Source organism: Apodemus sylvaticus, chromosome 2 (genome assembly GCF_947179515.1).
Source record: "Apodemus sylvaticus chromosome 2, mApoSyl1.1, whole genome shotgun sequence".
Classification (NCBI taxonomy): Eukaryota; Metazoa; Chordata; class Mammalia; order Rodentia; family Muridae; genus Apodemus; species Apodemus sylvaticus.
Window position 1 is genome coordinate 27,350,429 of NC_067473.1, and position 18,996 is coordinate 27,369,424.

Consider the following 18,996-nt stretch of genomic DNA (forward strand, 5'->3'; position numbering starts at 1 on the left):
TCATTAGAAATATTTTCCATGTAAATCTTTAACTCTATCATAAAATGTTTCTACTTCCCTTTTCAATTAATTCAGCAATGTTTTTATGTCTACCACTTTACTCTTTAATTCTCGATGAAAATTGTCAATTTTAAAGTGTTTTTGTATATATCTTGTTTTATCAGAAATATTTTGCGTGTAAATCTTCAATTTTATCATAAAATGTTTTTACCTCCTTTTTCAATAAAAAACATGCTTTTCAAAAAAAATAAATTAAATTAAATTTAAAAAAAGAAAGAAAGAAAAGATAAACCAAAGGGTATATTTCAGGAAAATTAGCAGATACATTAGCTATAAGAACTCGTACATATGTGTATTTATGATCTCTATATAAATATTATAACCAAAATATGGTAATGCGATACTGAGTCATACAAGATTTAGTTGGGCCTTATATATTGAGACCTTGTTACAGTTCCCTGTTCCTAATCTAGAGCTTAAAGAATTTGAGTTTTCTGACTAATTCACCAGTCCACCAGCAATATATAGGACTCTGAATAGTTTCCTACAGACATGCAGAAACACAGTGCAAGAACAGGCATGGGAAATTGTTCCGAGTCCCTTTATAAAGGTGATGAGCCTAAAATTCACTTTCTATAGCTTTGTAGTGATCCTAACACTGTAAATTCTATACAGAACACTAAAGGTGTAGTTTACATGCACAACTGTGCTGCTGGGTCCCCACAGCTGGGTCGGGGTAAGCTCTAGCATGGAGCTAGATAGATGGATATTGGAGATGGATAGAGCATGTATGTGTTGTCTTTCCTTACCACTAGACATCACGCCAGCCAGACTAGCTGTTACTCTGCAGTGCACTAAGTTACACTCACTTTAATACAGATGCAGATTTGTATTTTCAGGAGGGAAATCACTTTTAGGAGCAATATTAAGATTGCTGGTGGGACTAGATATTGTTAAATTGTTTATCTAGAATGATTAATATTATTGTTCATTATAAAAATATAATATGAATTCTAAAAATATAAAAAAAATGTGCCTCTTGTGTTCCGCTCTTGTTGGCATGCACATTACCTGGCAGTGGGGTTGTTTGGTTGTCTAGCTCCCTGACATGAGACTGTCAAAGGTCTAGAAGTGGGTGGTATGTAGCTCTGGGGCCGCCATGCCTTCATTGGGCTCATAATCCTATTCACATGTGTTCTGCATAGTCTTGAATATACTTAGCATTCTCTGTTTGAAGCTATTCATTTATCAAAGGGGTTTAATTCCAGAGCCTGATTTTACTATTACTTTCAATGTACATATATCGAGCATATTTTCTTTTTAATTTTATGTGTCTGGATGCTTGCCTGTATGTATGCCTATACATCATGTGAATGCTAGTGTCAACAGACACCAGAAGAGGTCATGGGGTTCCTTGGGATCAAAATTACAAAAGGCTCTTAGAACCATATGGTTGCTAGGATTCTAAAGTACTCTTAACCTTTGAGCCATATATCTTGCCCTGATTTTTTTTTTCTTAATCTTAGGTTGACTTATAAAAATGAGAAAACAAAAAATTAAGAAAAACACTGAATTAAAAACACTTGTTGTCTTTCATTTTCAGAAGGAAGCAATGTGATGAGCACTGCAGAAGCCACTTTTGACCGTGGCTATGTGAAGAAGAAGTTAGAACATGGCCTGTCGCGGATATGGCAGGTCTGGTTGTTTTGGTTTGCTTTACAGAAGCTGTGCTCAGAAATGTGCGTGTTGTTGTTGCTGTAGAAATCCACTTTCTAACTGTGTGTGTGTGTGCACTCTGAAGGCTTAATCATATGTTAGTTTGTCTTTGATTATCATTTAACTTAATTTGTGTAATTAGTTGATAATTATATAGATTACAAAGAACAATAGACAAAAGTCTCTTAGTTTGAAAATCTCCAGGTTATTCCATGATTAAGGAATCTCATGCTTTCTTAAAGATGTGCCTTTTTATTGAGATGTCCTCTTTATTTTTATTTTATTTTATTTTCTTAATTTCCTTTTTGCTTAATTTTGGAAAAGAAGTAGGTGATGATTTGGTCAGAATGTAGGGAAGAATAAAAGTTATTTCCTCAGTGAGATTTCATTGAGAAATGCTGTATACTCTTGACTTGAATTTGTGCTGATGGTGTACTCCATTTGAGCTGCTCTAATAAGATACACTAGTATCTTATTACTGTTTCAGAAGAATCAATATGGTTTCTTATAATTCTTGAGTCTGGCAAGTTTAAGTAAGGACAAAATCCTTAAGAGTTTGTGTTGGATAAAGTTCTGCGTTGTACTTCCACAATTGGCCGTACTTGTAGACCTGAAAGAAAAGCCATCAGGATGCTTCAGGCATGGATGTAAGACTCATTTAACTTAAGTTCATCCCATTCCCATGGGTCCCCTTGTGACATAAAGCCTCCCTAAAGGCCCTACTCTGTGCTCTCATCTTGCAGGTTTGGATGTCATCACATGAACTGTAAATACACCCATCATGATCTTTTACATTTTTGTTCAATCGACTGATTCAGTTGTATTCTGAAATTTAATTAAAACTTGGTTCTTCCTAGATCAAAGTGTAATTTCTTTGGAATCTTTGTAACCTTGAAAGACTGTAGAGCCTTTTAGGTATGCTGTGGTTCCACGCACCTCCATTTAGTTCACTTTTAGTTTTATCATGTAGTATAGGGTTTCTTTTAAAAATCATTTAGGGAAACCTCCCCAAAACATACATTTCCTCAAGAATCGCTTAACTTTATTATAATTTAGTGCTCTGGTTTTTGACAACCCTATATTGGTTACACAATTTTAATATTTAAATATTTTAATATTTAAATATATGTTACAGTTATAATCATTTGGCTTCTATATTTTCTCTTATGATGATATTAAACTGTTATAAATTTTTCAAGTAATTGTGGTTTGGAGCTGTTTTTGTTTGACCATTATATTCAAAGAGAACGTCATGCTCATTAAATACTCACCCTAGGCCACACATGATTTTTTTGTGATTTAGTCTCCTCATAGATCCTTCCTGTACTCAGCTGAAATTAGTATATGTATTTCTGGTAGAATTTCTGGTACTCAGTTGTGCCCTTTGAAATACCTGACATTTTATGCCATTAGTTCTCATCTGACATGGCAACCTGATTGTATTCCTGGTATATAACAACTTATTTGATGTAAAACTTAGTACACCATTCCTGTGTAAGCCTTTGGAGGGTTCATGGAAGTCATCATACTTTAATATATGATCGTTGTGTTCCCTCGAGTTGACTATCATGCTCCAGTTTTAAGGCGTATTTGTTGTTAGTTCTACTACCCTTTGCTATCCTCTGTGACTTCTGCTCCAGTATTGAACCCCTTCTGTATTATAATGTTTTGTGAATTATTTGGGTTTTTCCTTTGTTTTTATAGATGCTAGGTCACTCATGCTAGCTAGCTCTCCCTCAGCTGTTACCCGTCTCTTCCTCTTACTTTCAGTGCAGTAGTGTCTCTGTGACTCCATACTGTGATCCGTGCCTTTTTGTCTTAGACTGCGCATATGGCCTTTCCCCATGTAAAGTTAGCTAAGTGCTCACCTGATAATTGTACATTGGCCTCTAAACTGCATGTCCATAATGCCTAAAATATTATCAGAAGCACTAAGGAGACAGTCAGGAAATGATTCTGTCTTATTACTTTATTTTGAAATTTTGTTTTTCCTTTTTTGAGAATACATAGGAATCACTAATCGGCGGTGTATTTTGCTTGTTATCTGAACAGTAAATGTTTTCCCTCTGCTAGTCAAGTTTCCCCTTCATCACTTTCAGGATAATTCTGCTTCTGTCCACTTCATTAGCTGGCAGATAGAGAGAAACAGAAGGTCAACCTCTGCCGTGCAGCAGGCACAAGATGCTTGACCCTGTAGTTCCACTTCCCTTTGGGGACATAAGTACCTGCTCGCAAGGCTGCCTTATCCCATGTATAATGTTAGCATAGTGTTTTTGACATGGGGAAGTAATCGGGAGATTTTTTTTAACAACTGTTTATTTAGCCATTGTGCATGATATATTATAATGCATACTCTTTAGCATTACTGAATTTTTGGATTATTTATCTGAATATTTCATTCTTTTGTTTTAAATAGTTTGTGATATATTTCAAGTCTTTCAGTATTGCTTACAACATTTATATAGTTTCACTTTTTAAAAGGCAGTTATTGGTAGGGGGCAACATTTGGTATGTAAATAAATAAAATAATTTAAAAAGTTATTGCCTATTCTAGTGAATTTTAGAATAATTGTTTAGAAGAAAAAATTTTTGTGACTTTTGTCAGGAGTTTCATTTGACATATATAAAATTGGAAAAAACTAGTCTCTTGGTTAGTCATATACTTAGTATCACTACACTAAATGTACTGATTTATTTAAAATATATATATACATATATATACACATATATAATTTCATAGGCTTTTTTGTATTAATGATCTGGAATTTTTTTATAGGCCTTTTTAAGATTTAGTATGTTTCCAAACGAAAGTTCCCTATTTTATTTTGAAGGTAATTGTGAAGGCTGTCATTTTTTATATAGTACCTGATACTTATCTTGCAATTTTTCTTTTCTAAATACACTGTATTTGGGTTTCTAATAAACCGGAGACGTGCATTAGTGATGATTTTTGTCCTGTCATTTATAAGAGTATATTTTTTGAAAAAATATATTATTTAATATTTAATTGTGTGTGTGTGTGTGTGTGTGTGTGTGTGTGTGTGTGTGTGTGTATACATGCACGTGCGTGCATGTGTTTGTGGTTATGTGTAACTGAGAATAGGTGTCTTTAGAGGTCAACAGTGTTGGAATCCCATGAAGTTAGAGTCATAGTTGTTCTGAGCCACTGGGGCATTGGGAATAGATCTTGAGTTCTCCCCAGGAGTAAGCAGTATGGGCTCTTAACTGAGTCATCTCTTCAGCCCAGAGTATCATTCTTACTGTAAGAGCTGTGGGTGCACTTACGTGTGTCTTTACATTAGATAGAATTGAACACAACTTTGTAAAGTTGTAGTGACATTGTGACCATGCTATTTCTTAAAAATATTCATGGGACTGTCTCCATTAAGTTACTCTTAAAGACTTGGCTGTTGATCGAAGTAGATAGATGTCATTGGATTAAAAATGTACTCCTATCTCATTTAAGTCTGTAACTAGAATAAATTTACTTATTTATTTCTTTGTGTCTTATAGGATGTTCAACTCAAAGTAAAAACCTACTTGCTTGGAACTGATTTATCTATATTTAAATATGATGATTTCATCTTTGTCCTGGATATTGTCAGCAGGTAGTGTTTGAGATACTGACTTCTATGGCATAATTCATTGAACCATAAAAATGAAAGGAAGTTAGAAATTGAGTTTTCTGTCTAACTTCTTTATGGAAGAGGATATAATTATGGATGACTGATAGATCTGGGCTTATAGGATCTTTCTAATTTTTTTCAGATACCTAAATTTCTATTAGCTGTACTTGTTAAAGAAAACACTTGGACAATTACTTGTTTTTCTCTTTTTGTTTGTTTCTTTTTAATCCATATAAGGATGCTCTGAAACTTATACCTTTCTATCTAACTAGGTTGATGCAAGTTGGAGAAGAATTTTGTGGTAGCAAGTCTGAAGTTTTGCAGGAGTCCATTAGAAAACAAAGTGTCAATTACTTCAAGAACCACCATAGGTAAGAAATTCAAGATACAACTATATCCAGTAGGTATTGAGACCATTGATCTATGCTTACTTTTATAAGATTGACTGATTTAAAGCTGTTTTTAACTTTTAGTAAATGAATTTGTTGTGTCTCTTTTTAAGGTAGTGATACTTCATCATTAATATATTAGAAAGTATTCTCATTGTTTATTCCTTGTAAATCTTAAATTTTTTGTTTTGATTGGGTTGAACTTATTGGAGTAAATACTGAACTGGTTTCTTTAGAGGTAAAACTTTAGCATCAGATCAGGGTTACTGAAAGATTTTAGTCACTGCTCTAGGCCTGCAGGTATATTGCACAAGGAGAAAGGATGTGAGGACAGTGACCAGTAGTGGCAGCACTCAGTGGTGTGCTTCTGAGTCTGCCTCCAGGAATGAGAAGGCCTGTAGTGTACAGCTGTGCTACTCAGACCCGAGCTGCAAAGCTGAGATTGCATGCAGTGTTGCTTGCTTAACTGCCACCCAGCCAGGGTTGGAAAGGGTGATGAGGCGGTGTCCTGTGAGTACAAGAAAATGCAAAATAATGTTGCCATGCCGTGTAATCCTATGCCCAAGCCATTTCAGATGGCAAGAAAGGAAGAACACAAATTATATTCTCAATTTTAAAATGTGTTCTATTTGGAGAGAAAGAGAGGGAGTCGGGGAGAGAGTAAGAGCTATAGCATGCTCATGGAAGTCAGAGGACAACTTACCGGAGGAAATCTGGTCTCTTTCCCCGGTATGAGTTCTGGGGCTTGAGCTTGTGTTGTCACCTGGCAGCAAGCACTCTTACCCCCTCACCCACATCACTGACCCCTAGATGGTTCTTGATATAAGCCACATACAAGTCGCATCTTTATATGTTTTATCATTAATTCTTTTATATATACATATATGTATATAAATAATTAGGTATATTCTTTATTTACTCTTCAAATGTCCCCTTTCCTGGTTCCCCCTACCCCGAAAATCCGATAAGCCATCTCCCCTTCTCCAATCAATCCATCCCCACTTTCCTGTCCTGCTATTCCTCTACACTACGGTATCAAGTCTTTCCAGGACCAAGGGCCTCTCCCCCATTTGGTGTCCAACAAGACCATCCTCTGCTGCCGATGTGTCTGGGGCCATGGGTAACTCCAGGTGTATTCTTTGGTTGATGGTTTTGTCCCTGGGAGCTCTGGGAGTACTTGGTGACTCATTGTTGTATCTTTTGGGGGGCACTCAGGGCTATGAGTTTTCCTCTTAGCACTGCTTTCATTGTGTCCCATGAGTTTAGGTATGTTGTGCCTTCATTTTCATTTCATTCTAAAAAGTCTTTGATTTATTTCTTTATTTCTTCCTTGGCCAAGGTATCATTGGGTAGAGTATTGTTCAGCTTCCATGTGTATGTCGGCTTTCTGTTGTTTTTGTTGCTGTTGGAGACCACTCTTACTCCATAGTGATCTCATGGGAGGCATGGGATTAGATTGATCTTCTTATATCTGTTGAGGTCTGTCTTGTGACCAATTATATGGTCAATTTTGGAGAAACTACCATGAGGTGCTAAGAAGAAGGTTTATTCTTTTGATTTAGAAGGAAATGTTCTCTCTCTATATATATATCTGTTAAATCCATTTGGTCCAAAACTTCAATTAGTTTTACTGTATCTCTGTTTAGTTTGTACTTCCCTGATCGGTCCATTGAAGAGAGTGGAGTGTTGAAGTCACCCATAATATTTGTGAGGTGCAATGTGTGCTGTGAGCTTTAGTAAAGTTTCTTTTATGAATGAGGGTGCCCTTGTATTTGGAGCATAGATGTTCAGTGGATTTTTCCTTTGATGAGTATGAAGTGTCCTTCCAAGTCTTTTTTGATGACATTAGGTTGAAAGTCAATTTTATCTGGTATTAGGATGGCTACTCCAGCTTGTTTCCTGGGACCATTTGCTTGTAAAATTGTTTTCCAGCCTTTTTACTCTGAGATAGTGTTTGTCTTTGACACTGATGTGCATTTCTTGTATGCAGCAAAATGCTGGGTCCTTTTCATGTATCCAGTCCGTTAATCTATGTCTTTTTATTGGGGAACTGAGTCTATTGATGTTAAGATATTAAGAAATAATGATTGTTGCTTCCTGTCATGTTTGATGCTATTTTTATGTTTGATTGGTTATCTTCTTTTGGGTTTGTTGAAAGATTAATGTCTTGCTTTTTCTAGGGTGTTATTGCTCTCCTTGTATTGACATTTTCCATCTGTTATCCTTTGTAGGGCTAGATTTGTGGAAAGATATTGTGTAAATTTGGTTTTATCATGGAATATCTTGGTTTTTCCTTCTATGGTGATTGAGAGTTTTGCTGGGTATAGTAGTCTGGGCTGGCATTTGTGTTCTCTTAGAGTCTGTTTGAGGTCTGCCCAGGATCTTCTAGCTTTCATGGTCTCAGGTGAGAAGTCTGGTATAATTCTGATAGGTCTTCCTTTATATGTTACTTAGCCTTTTTCTCTTATTGCTTTTAATATTCTTTGTTTAGTACATTTGGTATTTTAGTTATTATGTGACTAGAGGTATTTCTGTTCTGATCCAGTCTGTTTGGAGTTCTATAGACTTCTTGTTCTGAGCATCTCTCTTTTTAGGTTAGGGAATATTTCCTCTATAATTTTGTTGAAGGTATTTACTGGCCTTTTAAATTCTAAAAATTTCTCTCTTTCACCTATAATCCTTAGCTTTGGCCTTTTCATTGTGTCCTGGATTTCATGGATGTTTTGGGTTACAAGCTTTTTCCATTTTCTATTTTCTTGTTGAGTCAATGTTTTCTATGGTATCTTCAGGACCTGAGATTCTTTCTTCTATCTCTTGTATTCTGTTGTTGTTTGCATCTGTGACTCCTGATTTCTTTCCAAGGTTTCTATCTGTAAATTTGTCTCCCTTTGTGATTTCTTAGTTGTTTCTACTTCTGTTTTTAGATCCTGGATGGTTTAGCTCAGCTCTTTCACTTATTTGTTTGTGTTTTCCTGTAATTCTTTACGGGATTTTTGTGTTGCCTCTTTCAGAACTTCTGTCTGTTGACCCATGTTCTCCTTTATTTCTTTATGTGATTCCTCTTTATGAGCTTCTATCTGTTGACCCTTGTTCTCCCGTATTTCTTTAAGCAATTTTTGTGTTTTCTTTTGAAGGGCTTCTACCTGTTGACTCATGTTCTCCTGCATTTCTTTAAGGCAGTTATTAATGTCCTTGAAATCCCCTAACAGCATCATGAGGTGTGATTTTTAAATCCAGGCCTTGCTTTTCTTGTGTGTTAAGGTATCCAGGACTTGCTGTTGTTTGAGAACTTGGTTCAGATGGAGCCTTGTTGCCTTGGTTTCTGTTAGTGATGTTCTTGCATTTGCCTTTTGCCATCTGGTTATCTCTTGGTGTTAGCTGGTGTTGCTGTCTCTGACAGTGTCTTATCTGTGCTTCTGGGAGACCCGTTCTCTCTGTGTCTAGTTTAAAAGTACTTCTGGAAGACCCACTCTCTCGTAGTTGTATTTGGGTATATAACTCTATGTCCCCGATCAACTCTGTGTGCAGGCTGTGCTGACTTTCCTCTGCGCTGCTGGGTGGATATCTGTCTTCCTGTGCCACTTGGAGATGGTGCACTGTGGCAGGGGATATTCCCAAGCTGGAGGCAGAAACAGGAAGGCTCCTGCCAGAGGCCTCCAGAGAGGATCCTCTGAGCTGCAGCTTATCATTAATTCTTTATAAATATATTTTCATTCTGAAATTTTCGTTTTTACAGCTACGTTTTGATTTTGTTATTCTAATTCAGAGCCTCATAGTTTGAAATTCTGCTTTCTCTGTTGTCAATGCCTTCAAAGAGAGATAATATGTCATTAGAGAGATTGATTATTGGGCATCAAACTATTGATTGGTTATTAAATATATTTGTGTTGAAGAAGAAAAGGTTTTTGATAAAAATGAGAAAAGTCCATAAAAGAGTAAAATACTTAGCTTTCTCTGCCAAATGTCTACCTCCCCAAAGAGTGCTTTGTATCCAGTCTGACAACTTTTTGTTGCTCCTAGTGTCTGGAGGTACAGGCATTGTGAGAAGTTGATTTGGGGAGTGATGGCCACTCTGCATTGTTCTATTGGGGCTTTTAGAGGATGTCTGTCCTCTCTCAAACCCAGTGTAGACATTTTTGCTTTAGACTCTGGTCATGGTGGAAAATCCCCACAAAAGTTTATTTTGCAGAAATCAGAGAATCCTGAAAAAGAAAAAAAATTACAGTCCTCAAGTTTCTTAGGCACATATGTAGAGCCTGCTTTTCATTGAGGAAGCTATACTGTGTTGTTAGAACTGGGCTGGGAGAAAAAAGGTCCAGGTTCCTGTCCTACATGTGGTGGGCCAACTCTCGGGTAGTGGGCAGCCGGGCAGCCTCTCAGGGCTGTGGCTCCACCCGCTGTAAAGTTAGGTGGCTGGATCGCCTGGCATCCGTAACTGTTGCTTTCCCAGTTATCCTTTCTTCTTGCAGAATTGTATGTAACAGAGACTCAAAAGCAAAAAAGTAGTTGTTGAGGATTTTTTTTCCCCTAATGTTTAAACCAAAGCTTAGACCTTTGTAGTTTATTTATTGACTATAACATTTGTAATGGTCATCACTTAGACAGTGTTAAGGAAAGTCACATGGGAACAGTTCCTTCAAAGGCAAGATTAGCTTGACAGGTGCCTCAGCAATGACACCAGTGTGCACAGCTGTATTGACTAAAATGACTCGACAGGGTCAGTTCTAAGATTGTTCCCCCCCCCCAACAAATTGTACTACATAAACACTAAAAAGTCTGAAATATAGATTTTGTGAGATTTTATTTTCTTAACAAGGTATTTAAGTGGGTGATTTGTTTAACAGAGCTCTTGGGGAAGAGCTCTAAAGTTACCCTTACTCCATGTCCATTTATGCTGCTAGTTGGAAGATAACAGGTGTGAGAACAAGGAGAAATTGAAAACATCTTCCATCTTCTGCTATGTGTTACTTCTGGTAGTTGTACAACCAGGTTTCACACAAGTATCATTTTCTGCAGCAAAACTCTATGAGCATATGTAGGACAACGGTTTCTTACACTTAGATTTTATCTCGTAAAATTGGGAATTTTATTGTCCGAAATTATTTATGTTCATGATCTGTGATTTTGTACTGACCCAAAGCTATCATTCTTCTGCTACAAATAGTGCAAACCTTTTAGCCGAGGCAGTAACAGCCTAGAATGGTGTACTAATGTGTGGCTATCAAAAGATTCTATTTAACAAGTTCATTTGATTTCATGATGCTTTGAGAAAGCTGTAAGGCATATCGAAGGTCTTGAACTGTGCTTTGAGTGGTGTCAGAAGAGGAAAATTACCTTTTTTCTTCTCATACACAAGAAAGGGTTATTCTTTTCAAGATCAAGATAAGGGACTGGACAGATAGCTCAGCAGTTAAGAATGCTTGCAGAGAACCTAGGTTTAGGTTCCCAGCACCCATATGATTGCTCACAATCTGTGAGGGCACTGTGTGCATATGGTGCACATAAAATTAAAGGAATAAATGTTTTTAGAAGATGATGCAAAGTTGAAAAATTATATAGTTCCATTTCCTCTTCAGCATATTCAGTAAATTTCAAGACCAAGTCCCCCAAAATTGTAATTGTTAGATTCTAGGAAAAATACCCTGAGGTGTAAGGTTAAGGATCAAAGGAGATTGCTTGTAGGTGTGAAATAGAATTATAAATTAGTAGCATGGACTGTTTCCACAAAATAGGGACTAAATAAGGAAATTATAAGGGGCCCAAGCTGATTGTTCTACAACCAAGGAGGGACCTGAGCCATCCCTTCGGGGGAGGGGGGGGTGTCTCAAAGAAACTCATTTTCCACGGGTTCCCTTCATGGTTGCTCAGCATGGAAAAGGAATTTTCTGTGGTCAGAAAATCTTTACACTGGCACAAGACTGGGCAGAGTTAGTAGTAATGGCTTTTGTATTTGTGACCAAAGAGTAAAATCTTATGCACAGCCATGTACATGTACATCATATACATATATGTGCGCGCGCGCACGCACGCACACACACACACACACACACACACACACATATATAATGTTCCTGTGTATTTACATAATGCATTCTGTATATTTTTAAAAACATGTACATTTGATGATGCATACCATACATTTAAAATAATAAAGACCTCTTGGACAAAAAAAAAAAAAAAAGAAAAAAAGAATCTTGCACTGAGTGACAGAGGCCATTGCTGGGAGAATGAATGTTTAGCTTGTAAGAGGTCCTTGGTGTGGCATCTTCAGCACCAATTCTTTTTTAAACATATATAATGATAACAAAGGTACTTTATTATCTGGGTGGGCATTAAATACTGTCACATATTAAGAGGAAGGGGATGGCAGAGATTTCACTGAGACACAAGAAAAGTTTGCATGGAGAAGCAGTGTGAAGGTCAGGGCAGAGAGTACTGTGACCAGGAGGCTCCAGGGATTGCAGCAGCCAATCGGAGCTGGGAGAGCTGCTTAGGTTCCCCTAGACCAGCCTTTGGAACAGTGCAGACCTGCTGCGCTCTATTTCAAGTCTCCATTCCAGTAGTGACGTTCCCTTTCCTGCCTCCAGAGCTGTAAGTCACTCAATTTTTGATTTGTTGTAGGAAACTATCACATGGACAGAAATTGCTTGCTTCTGTGGTAGTTATATTTAACATTTGGTTCTGTGGTGACTGTTTAAGATATTGAGAAACTGGAACTGTCTTCTAACCCATTAGTAACCACTGTCCTGTATTTGTGGCGGTGTTGTAAGGGGGTTCTGGCTGCTCTATGTTCTTGCTTAGCTTTCTCTCTTTCTTTGTAACTCTCCTGGTATTTTGTTGTGGCTTCAGTATGCATTTCCTAAATGAATAAAGCTGCCACCAGCTTATATGGTGTACGTGCTTATTTGCTGTTTGTATCTCTTAGTGCAGAAGTATGTCTAAAGCTTTTAGCCATTTTAACCGGATTATCAGTCTTTTATTGTTAAATTATAAAATTATATACTTATATAATTATATAATTATAGTTATATAACTAGGTCCACTATTTCTCCCTCTGGTTTTTCACATGGACACAATCATTTTGAAGAAATATCTGCTATTCTCCATGCTTTGAGTTTTTTTTTCTCTCTCTCTCCCCCCCTCCCCCTGTCGCTTTCTCACCCCTTCTCTCTCTCTCTCTCTCTCTCTCTCTCTCTCTCTCTCTCTCTCTCTCTCTCTCTCTCTCTCTCTGTGTGTGTGTGTGTGTGTGTGTGTGTGTGTGTGTTTGTGTGCACGCGCATGAGTGTGTGAGTCCTTGTTTGTGTTTGTAACCTAGAAAACATCGATTGTCTTCCCCAAATCCTTCTTCATTCTTTATTATGTTTTTGAGCCAGGATCTCTCTCTGACTCAAAGTTTACCAGTTCTGCTAGATTGCTTTCTATTTCCATTTCCCCAACACTGGACTACAGGAGTCCACCTGGCTGTTTACATGGGTGCTGGGAATACAAACTTAGTTCCTCATGCTAGTATAGCAAACCCTTTACCAATGTAGCCGGTTTCTGGCACACATTGTATTATCCATACATCCTGATCTATGCATTTATCCATGGTTATTCATCAATCCATCTGCCCTTACCCATCTACCTATCTCACTATTTAACTGAATTCTGCTATTCAATTCTCGTGTCTATTTGATTTTTGGCTTTAAAAATATTTGTATTTATTGAGATAAAGTCTATGTTATTCAGGCAGACCTAGTATTGATAATCCTTCTGCTTCAGCCTTGTGAGTGGTATAGCTACAGGTGTATATATACCATGATGTCTGGCCTTTTTGTTATCAGTGCAGCTATTTGAAATACCTAACTTGAAATTTGTGGTGATGATACCTCCAGCATAGCTGGTCCCTGGTTCTTTTGTATTTTCATATGAAACTTAAGATTTGTTCCAATTTCTGTGAAGAATTGTGTTGGAATTTTCATAGGGTTCTGTTGAACCTGCAGATTACGTTTGGTAGGATGACCATTTTCACAATATTAATTCTTTTAAGCTGCAAGCATGGACCATCTTTCCATTGCCTGGAATGTTTTTCAGCTTCTTTTTTCAGCATCTTAACTGTTTTTTACAAAGTATTTTTCACTTCTTGGTTATGTCTATTACAGAATTTTGGGGGAGACAATGGGGATAGTGAATAACATTTGTTCCTTGATTTTTTTTCTCAGTGTTTTTGTAATTTATATATATGATGGCCACTAATTTTTTAAGTGTTAATTTTGTAGCCTATAACTTTGTTGAGAATATTTATCAGCTGTAGTCCTTGCTCAGTTATCCCAATATTTAGAGATGTTCTGTTGTTTTAAATCCATCTATTTACTCTGGGATTCTTAAAAAGTCTAGATTTTGTTTTAGCATAATAGCAACAGCTGATGGTATATTGGAGAAAAATAGGGCAAGTACTGGGCTTTTATTGAAATAGAAGTAACACTTTGTTTTCCTGTATCTCCCTATATAATATCATGATGACTTATGACATAAATGAGACCAGTAGTATAAAAACCCCTCCTTGTAATGTGGGCGGTTAGTAGAGGATCTGGAATCTGAGTGTCCTGTGGACATTTAGTGGGGTATCTGATGTGGGCAGTTACTGGAGGATCTGAAGTCTTGAGTGCTGACCTGCTAAGTGTTGAGTGCATTGTGATACCACACACTAAGGCAAAGAACTGTGAAGAATGATGATTACCTTGATATTTTTGCTTAGCAGTCTGATACTTGACATGGTTATGATACACTAATACATAAGTATTTGTGAATTTGTATGACCTGCTAGTTGTTTCTCTATTTTGGCATTGGTACATGATTAGTTAAGACAAATTTAAGAGCATGCTTTAGTGACAAGTTTTATATCAGTTCCTTAATGATTCTATTTCTACACCTCATTTTTACACTGTGCGAAAAATATTTAGCTTAGTAAATATTTGACATATTTTGTTTTCTCTTAAGGAACATAGGGTAGCTAATAAAAGGAAGCTTTTGTAGTTTATTGCGATAATCTGAATGGGTTGTGATGATGATGATGATGATGATGATGATGATGATGATGATGATTTTGTAGTTACGTTGTGTTATGTTTCCTCAGTTCTTGCATTTCCTGCCCATTTCTTCCTTTAGACTGGTCATTTTCTTTTCTTTAGGATACGACTTGATGAACTGAGAATGTTCTTAGAGAACGAGACGTGGGAACTTTGCCCTGTTAAGTCAAATTTCAGCATCTTGCAGCTTCATGTAAGTTTTTCATATGAACAAAGAGATGTGTCTTCTAGTTACTATTTGAGCTTTTGTCTTAATAACAAAAACTCATGTGAGAGCATTTATAAAGCAGCCAAAGTAAGAACAGTGGGCAGCTTCATCCTTGAAAGGCCTTCCTACAGGCCCTTTGTGGGAGTTAGCCACTGACGGACGCGAAAAGCTCCCTTCTTTCCAAAGCTTATTTTACATGCTTCAGTAAACTCCTTTGCCAAAAAAAGTCACAAGTACAATGGCTTTTCTTTTGACTTCAGAAGAGAACCCACTGTTTTATATAATTTTTTTCAAAGAATGAATTGGCTATATCTTGGTACCATGTGATAAAAGTGCTTATTTATAGATGTAAAATACTAGTAATTTCCTGAAGGGACGGATGGGCACTTAAGCTATAGCACAATTATCAAATTTGCTGTATTGACCAAATGCTTCATAAATGAAAGAAGCACTTATTAGAAATAACTAATTTTTACTAGTTAATTGGAGTCTTTGAAATGGAATTTGTGAAAAACTCCTTAGTTGGTTTGATTGAAATCCATTATACTTAGAACTCCTGTTGAGTTCAAAGTACATGACCTCAGAGTGCAGGGTGTTGAGTGGTTCCTTCAGATGGAATGGCTTTCTAGAGGCATTTAAAACAAAATCTGGTTGTATTTAAAGAGTACCGGGCAATTTAAAATAATTTATTTTATATGTATGGGTGTTTTGCCTTATGTACGCCTATGTATCACATGAGGGCAGCCAAATGGGGACATGGACTCCACCAAATCTGGAGTTATAGGTGATGGTCAGCAGTCATATGGGTGCTGGGAATTGAACCTGGGGCCTCTGAAGAGCAGCTAGTGCTCTAAATGTCGAGCCATCTTTGTAGCCCTATGTTTTCTTTTAGTAGAGCTATTGTCTATATGCTAGGTGGTTTCATATTCAGTTCTATCATACTGCTTTCCTAATATGGTAACAGTAAAAACACTAACAGTGGTAATAAGTGCATGCTCAAGGACAGAAAAACTAACATAAATTTTAATTGGCAATAATGACATAACATTAAATTTGCAGTATCTATGAATTCTAAAATAGTTATAATCCTTAACATTTAGAATTTTAAGTTTAACATTAATTATTGAGTATGTAAATAATTTTGTTGAATTTTTATTTAACAAATTGATCATGAATGGATTGATCATGCATGTTTTAATGTATACTTGGTATATTTGTAAGAGAACATTTAATAGAAACATGTTGTTTTCATCTAAGCAAGCCCCTTATTGTTTTTTGAAGTGTCTGCCTTGAAAACTATAACTTAATTACTCACATGTATTCTCGTGGATTTATAAAAAAAAAATCATGTTATATCAAACACTTGTTTAGATTTATAAAAATAATGTCACAATTTTCAGGCATCGTGTTAGATGTGATTTAACACGTAGTTGAAATTTAGAAAGAGAACAAGCTGAGACGGAAGCAGTAATGGTGGAGTCAGGGCATCAGTGTACTTGGCAGAGATTTAAGACACTGCCCTTGGACCTTCAAAGACCAACACTGAGTATGAAGGACATGTAAACCTAGAATTACTGTTGTTAGGTATGAAAGGGGGTTATTTTTGTGGTAAGTTGTCAAGTCAGAAGTTGTGTGCTTCAGGGGAATGTTGGAGATCATTTGAGTCTTTTCTCCAATAAGCTGCCACGCTGAGCTCCGCCCCTGGCCTCTGCAGGCTGCCGCACGTGACTCATTTCTGTAATGTGGAGTTTGGATCAGGGATTGCATCTTTTAGCTTTATTATTATTTTTACTTCTCCAATTCAGTTAGTTTCTCCCCCCTCTTAAAGATGAGGAAATTTAAGCAAAGAAAAGGCTGGTGGCATTTATAATAGTTTGACTCTAGCAGTCTAGGAGTAGATGACACATCTGAGATCCAAAGGGATTGTAGTCCTCTTAGCTTTTAGGTCTATAGTTACAGATAACGACATAGTAAGGATAGATTGGCACTTGATACTTTTCCACGCAAGAATGTTTTACAAATGTTTTACATGGTCCAAGCGTGAGGCAGCAGTCTCTCAGCAGTTGCTCTTGTAAAGGTTACTGTGGGTTAAAAGTGTCTTCCCCAGGGTTCCTGCTGCTGTGCCATTCAGATTTCTTGTCATTTCAAAATGTGTCTTTGCCTTTCCTTCAAGGAAGACCAGAGCTGTTTGACAAGGCAGTTCTGACTTAAGTGATACTCTTGGTTGAGTTGTCTTTTAGAACAGCTATGCCTTTCTAAGACTGTGATCTCAGACAGCTTGCAAGATATAAAGGTTTTGACGATCATGACGCTCATGCTCCCCTCCCCACTTCTAATGGACGTGTTTGTATGCTCAGGTATTGTTACTTTTCTAACAGCCATTTGGTCCTTTCTAAATGTGTAGGAGTTTAAATTCCTGGAACAGTCTCGCTCCCCATCAGTCTCACCTAGTAAGCAGCCATCAACAACGTCTTCCAAATCCGTGACTTTGTTTGAGCAGTACTGCAGTGGTGGGAATCCATTTGAAATTCAAGCTGACCACAAAGACGAAGAGACTGAAGATGTCTTAGCCTCTAATGGGGTATGTGATATTTTTAAGATGCTTTGTGAGACAGAAGCAAGTTTTCTTTTTAAAAGTGTTCTGCAGTGAATTGGTAATTTGTTGGATTGCTGATCTGTTAACCACTTACGTTCTTGCTGTATGCTGTGTCCCTACAGAATGTTGTGTGAGGCATCTACAGTGTGCTTATTCACAGTGCTCTCCAAAGCTACATATTTGTCCATTTGCATAATATTCTTGTCAGAGTGTTTACCTGCTAGTGGTCTCTTTCCTTGCAATATTCCAGTAACTAACAGACCACTGAGGGAATAGTGCACTTGTGCTCTTGTCATGACTGCACTCCTGAATAACTAGGACAGTATTTTCTTCCATGGTCTACCATCTGAGAGTCAGTGTTCTGTTGCTGTGAAGAGACACCATGACCATGGCAACTGTTGTAAAGCAAAGTGTTCAATTGGGGCTGGATGGCAGTTTTAGAGGTTAGTCCATTGTCTTGGTGAAGAGCATGGTGCCGGGAAGGTAGACATGGCCGGGAAGGTAGACGTGGTGCTGGAGAAGAGCTGAGAACTCTACTTCAGATTCTCAGACAAGAGAGAGACACTGGGCCTGGGTTGAGCTTAAGCCCACCCCTGGTGACACAGTTCCTCCAGAAAGGTTATACTTCCTAATCCCTCCCAAGGGGTGCCACTCCTGATGACTAAGTATCTAAATGCAGAAGCCTATGGGGCCATTCCTACTCAAACACAAAGTCACTGCCTTGTTGCCTGACAGGAAGTTTAGAGAAGGGTAGTTAGAGAATTGTGATTCTTTAATGATCCTTTGAGCAGCTTGAAATTATATTGAATATAGGTGTTATTTAGTTGATAGGTAGAATTTCAGTGCAGTAACATCCCTTCAGTTTATTAGCTGTATGGGTCATGGCAAGTTATTTTACATTTGTGCCCCCTGGTCTGTCCATATTTGCAATAGAGAGCAACGCCTGCCTCATAGTCTTCTGTGGCAAAAACATCCTTTGAACCAGGATATTACTTGGTATGTCTAGTTCTCCATAATTTCTAGATGAACCCTCTCTAGATATGGTGAAACCAAGTAAGAACTGTTTTAGGTCTGAGAACATCTATTTCTTTTATTATTTTAGTTTTGAAACCTATTTTGGGCAGATTTTTGAGATAGGATTTTTCTATGTGGCCCTGGTTGACCACAGTGTGTAGAAGACTAAGCTGCTCTCAAACTCACAGATGTCTGCCTGCTTCTGCCTCCTGAGAAGAATTCTTGTCTGAATGTCTAAATACAGGGAAATACCACGATATTTCTTTCTAATTGTTAGTGCAGCATCTAATCTTTGCAGATACACAGTCTAAGTCCTTGAGGCTCTGACTCTGTACCCCAGTAATAAACTGTCAACAGTAGCTGACTTCGGGCACATACC

The 18,996-nt window shown here is 37.3% G+C and overlaps 1 protein-coding gene across 1 annotated transcript in view; it reads left to right on the forward strand.

Annotated features, from left to right (window-relative positions):
* Nucleotides 1-18,996, forward strand: part of Vps50 (VPS50 subunit of EARP/GARPII complex) — a 113,926-nt gene that overhangs the window by 56,647 nt on the left and 38,283 nt on the right. Inside the window, exons 14-18 of the mRNA XM_052173201.1 lie at nt 1,604-1,695; nt 5,230-5,324; nt 5,615-5,713; nt 14,902-14,992; nt 17,412-17,588. Of these exons, the coding sequence (XP_052029161.1) occupies nt 1,604-1,695; nt 5,230-5,324; nt 5,615-5,713; nt 14,902-14,992; nt 17,412-17,588 (554 nt within the window). The remainder of the gene's footprint in view (nt 1-1,603; nt 1,696-5,229; nt 5,325-5,614; nt 5,714-14,901; nt 14,993-17,411; nt 17,589-18,996) is intronic.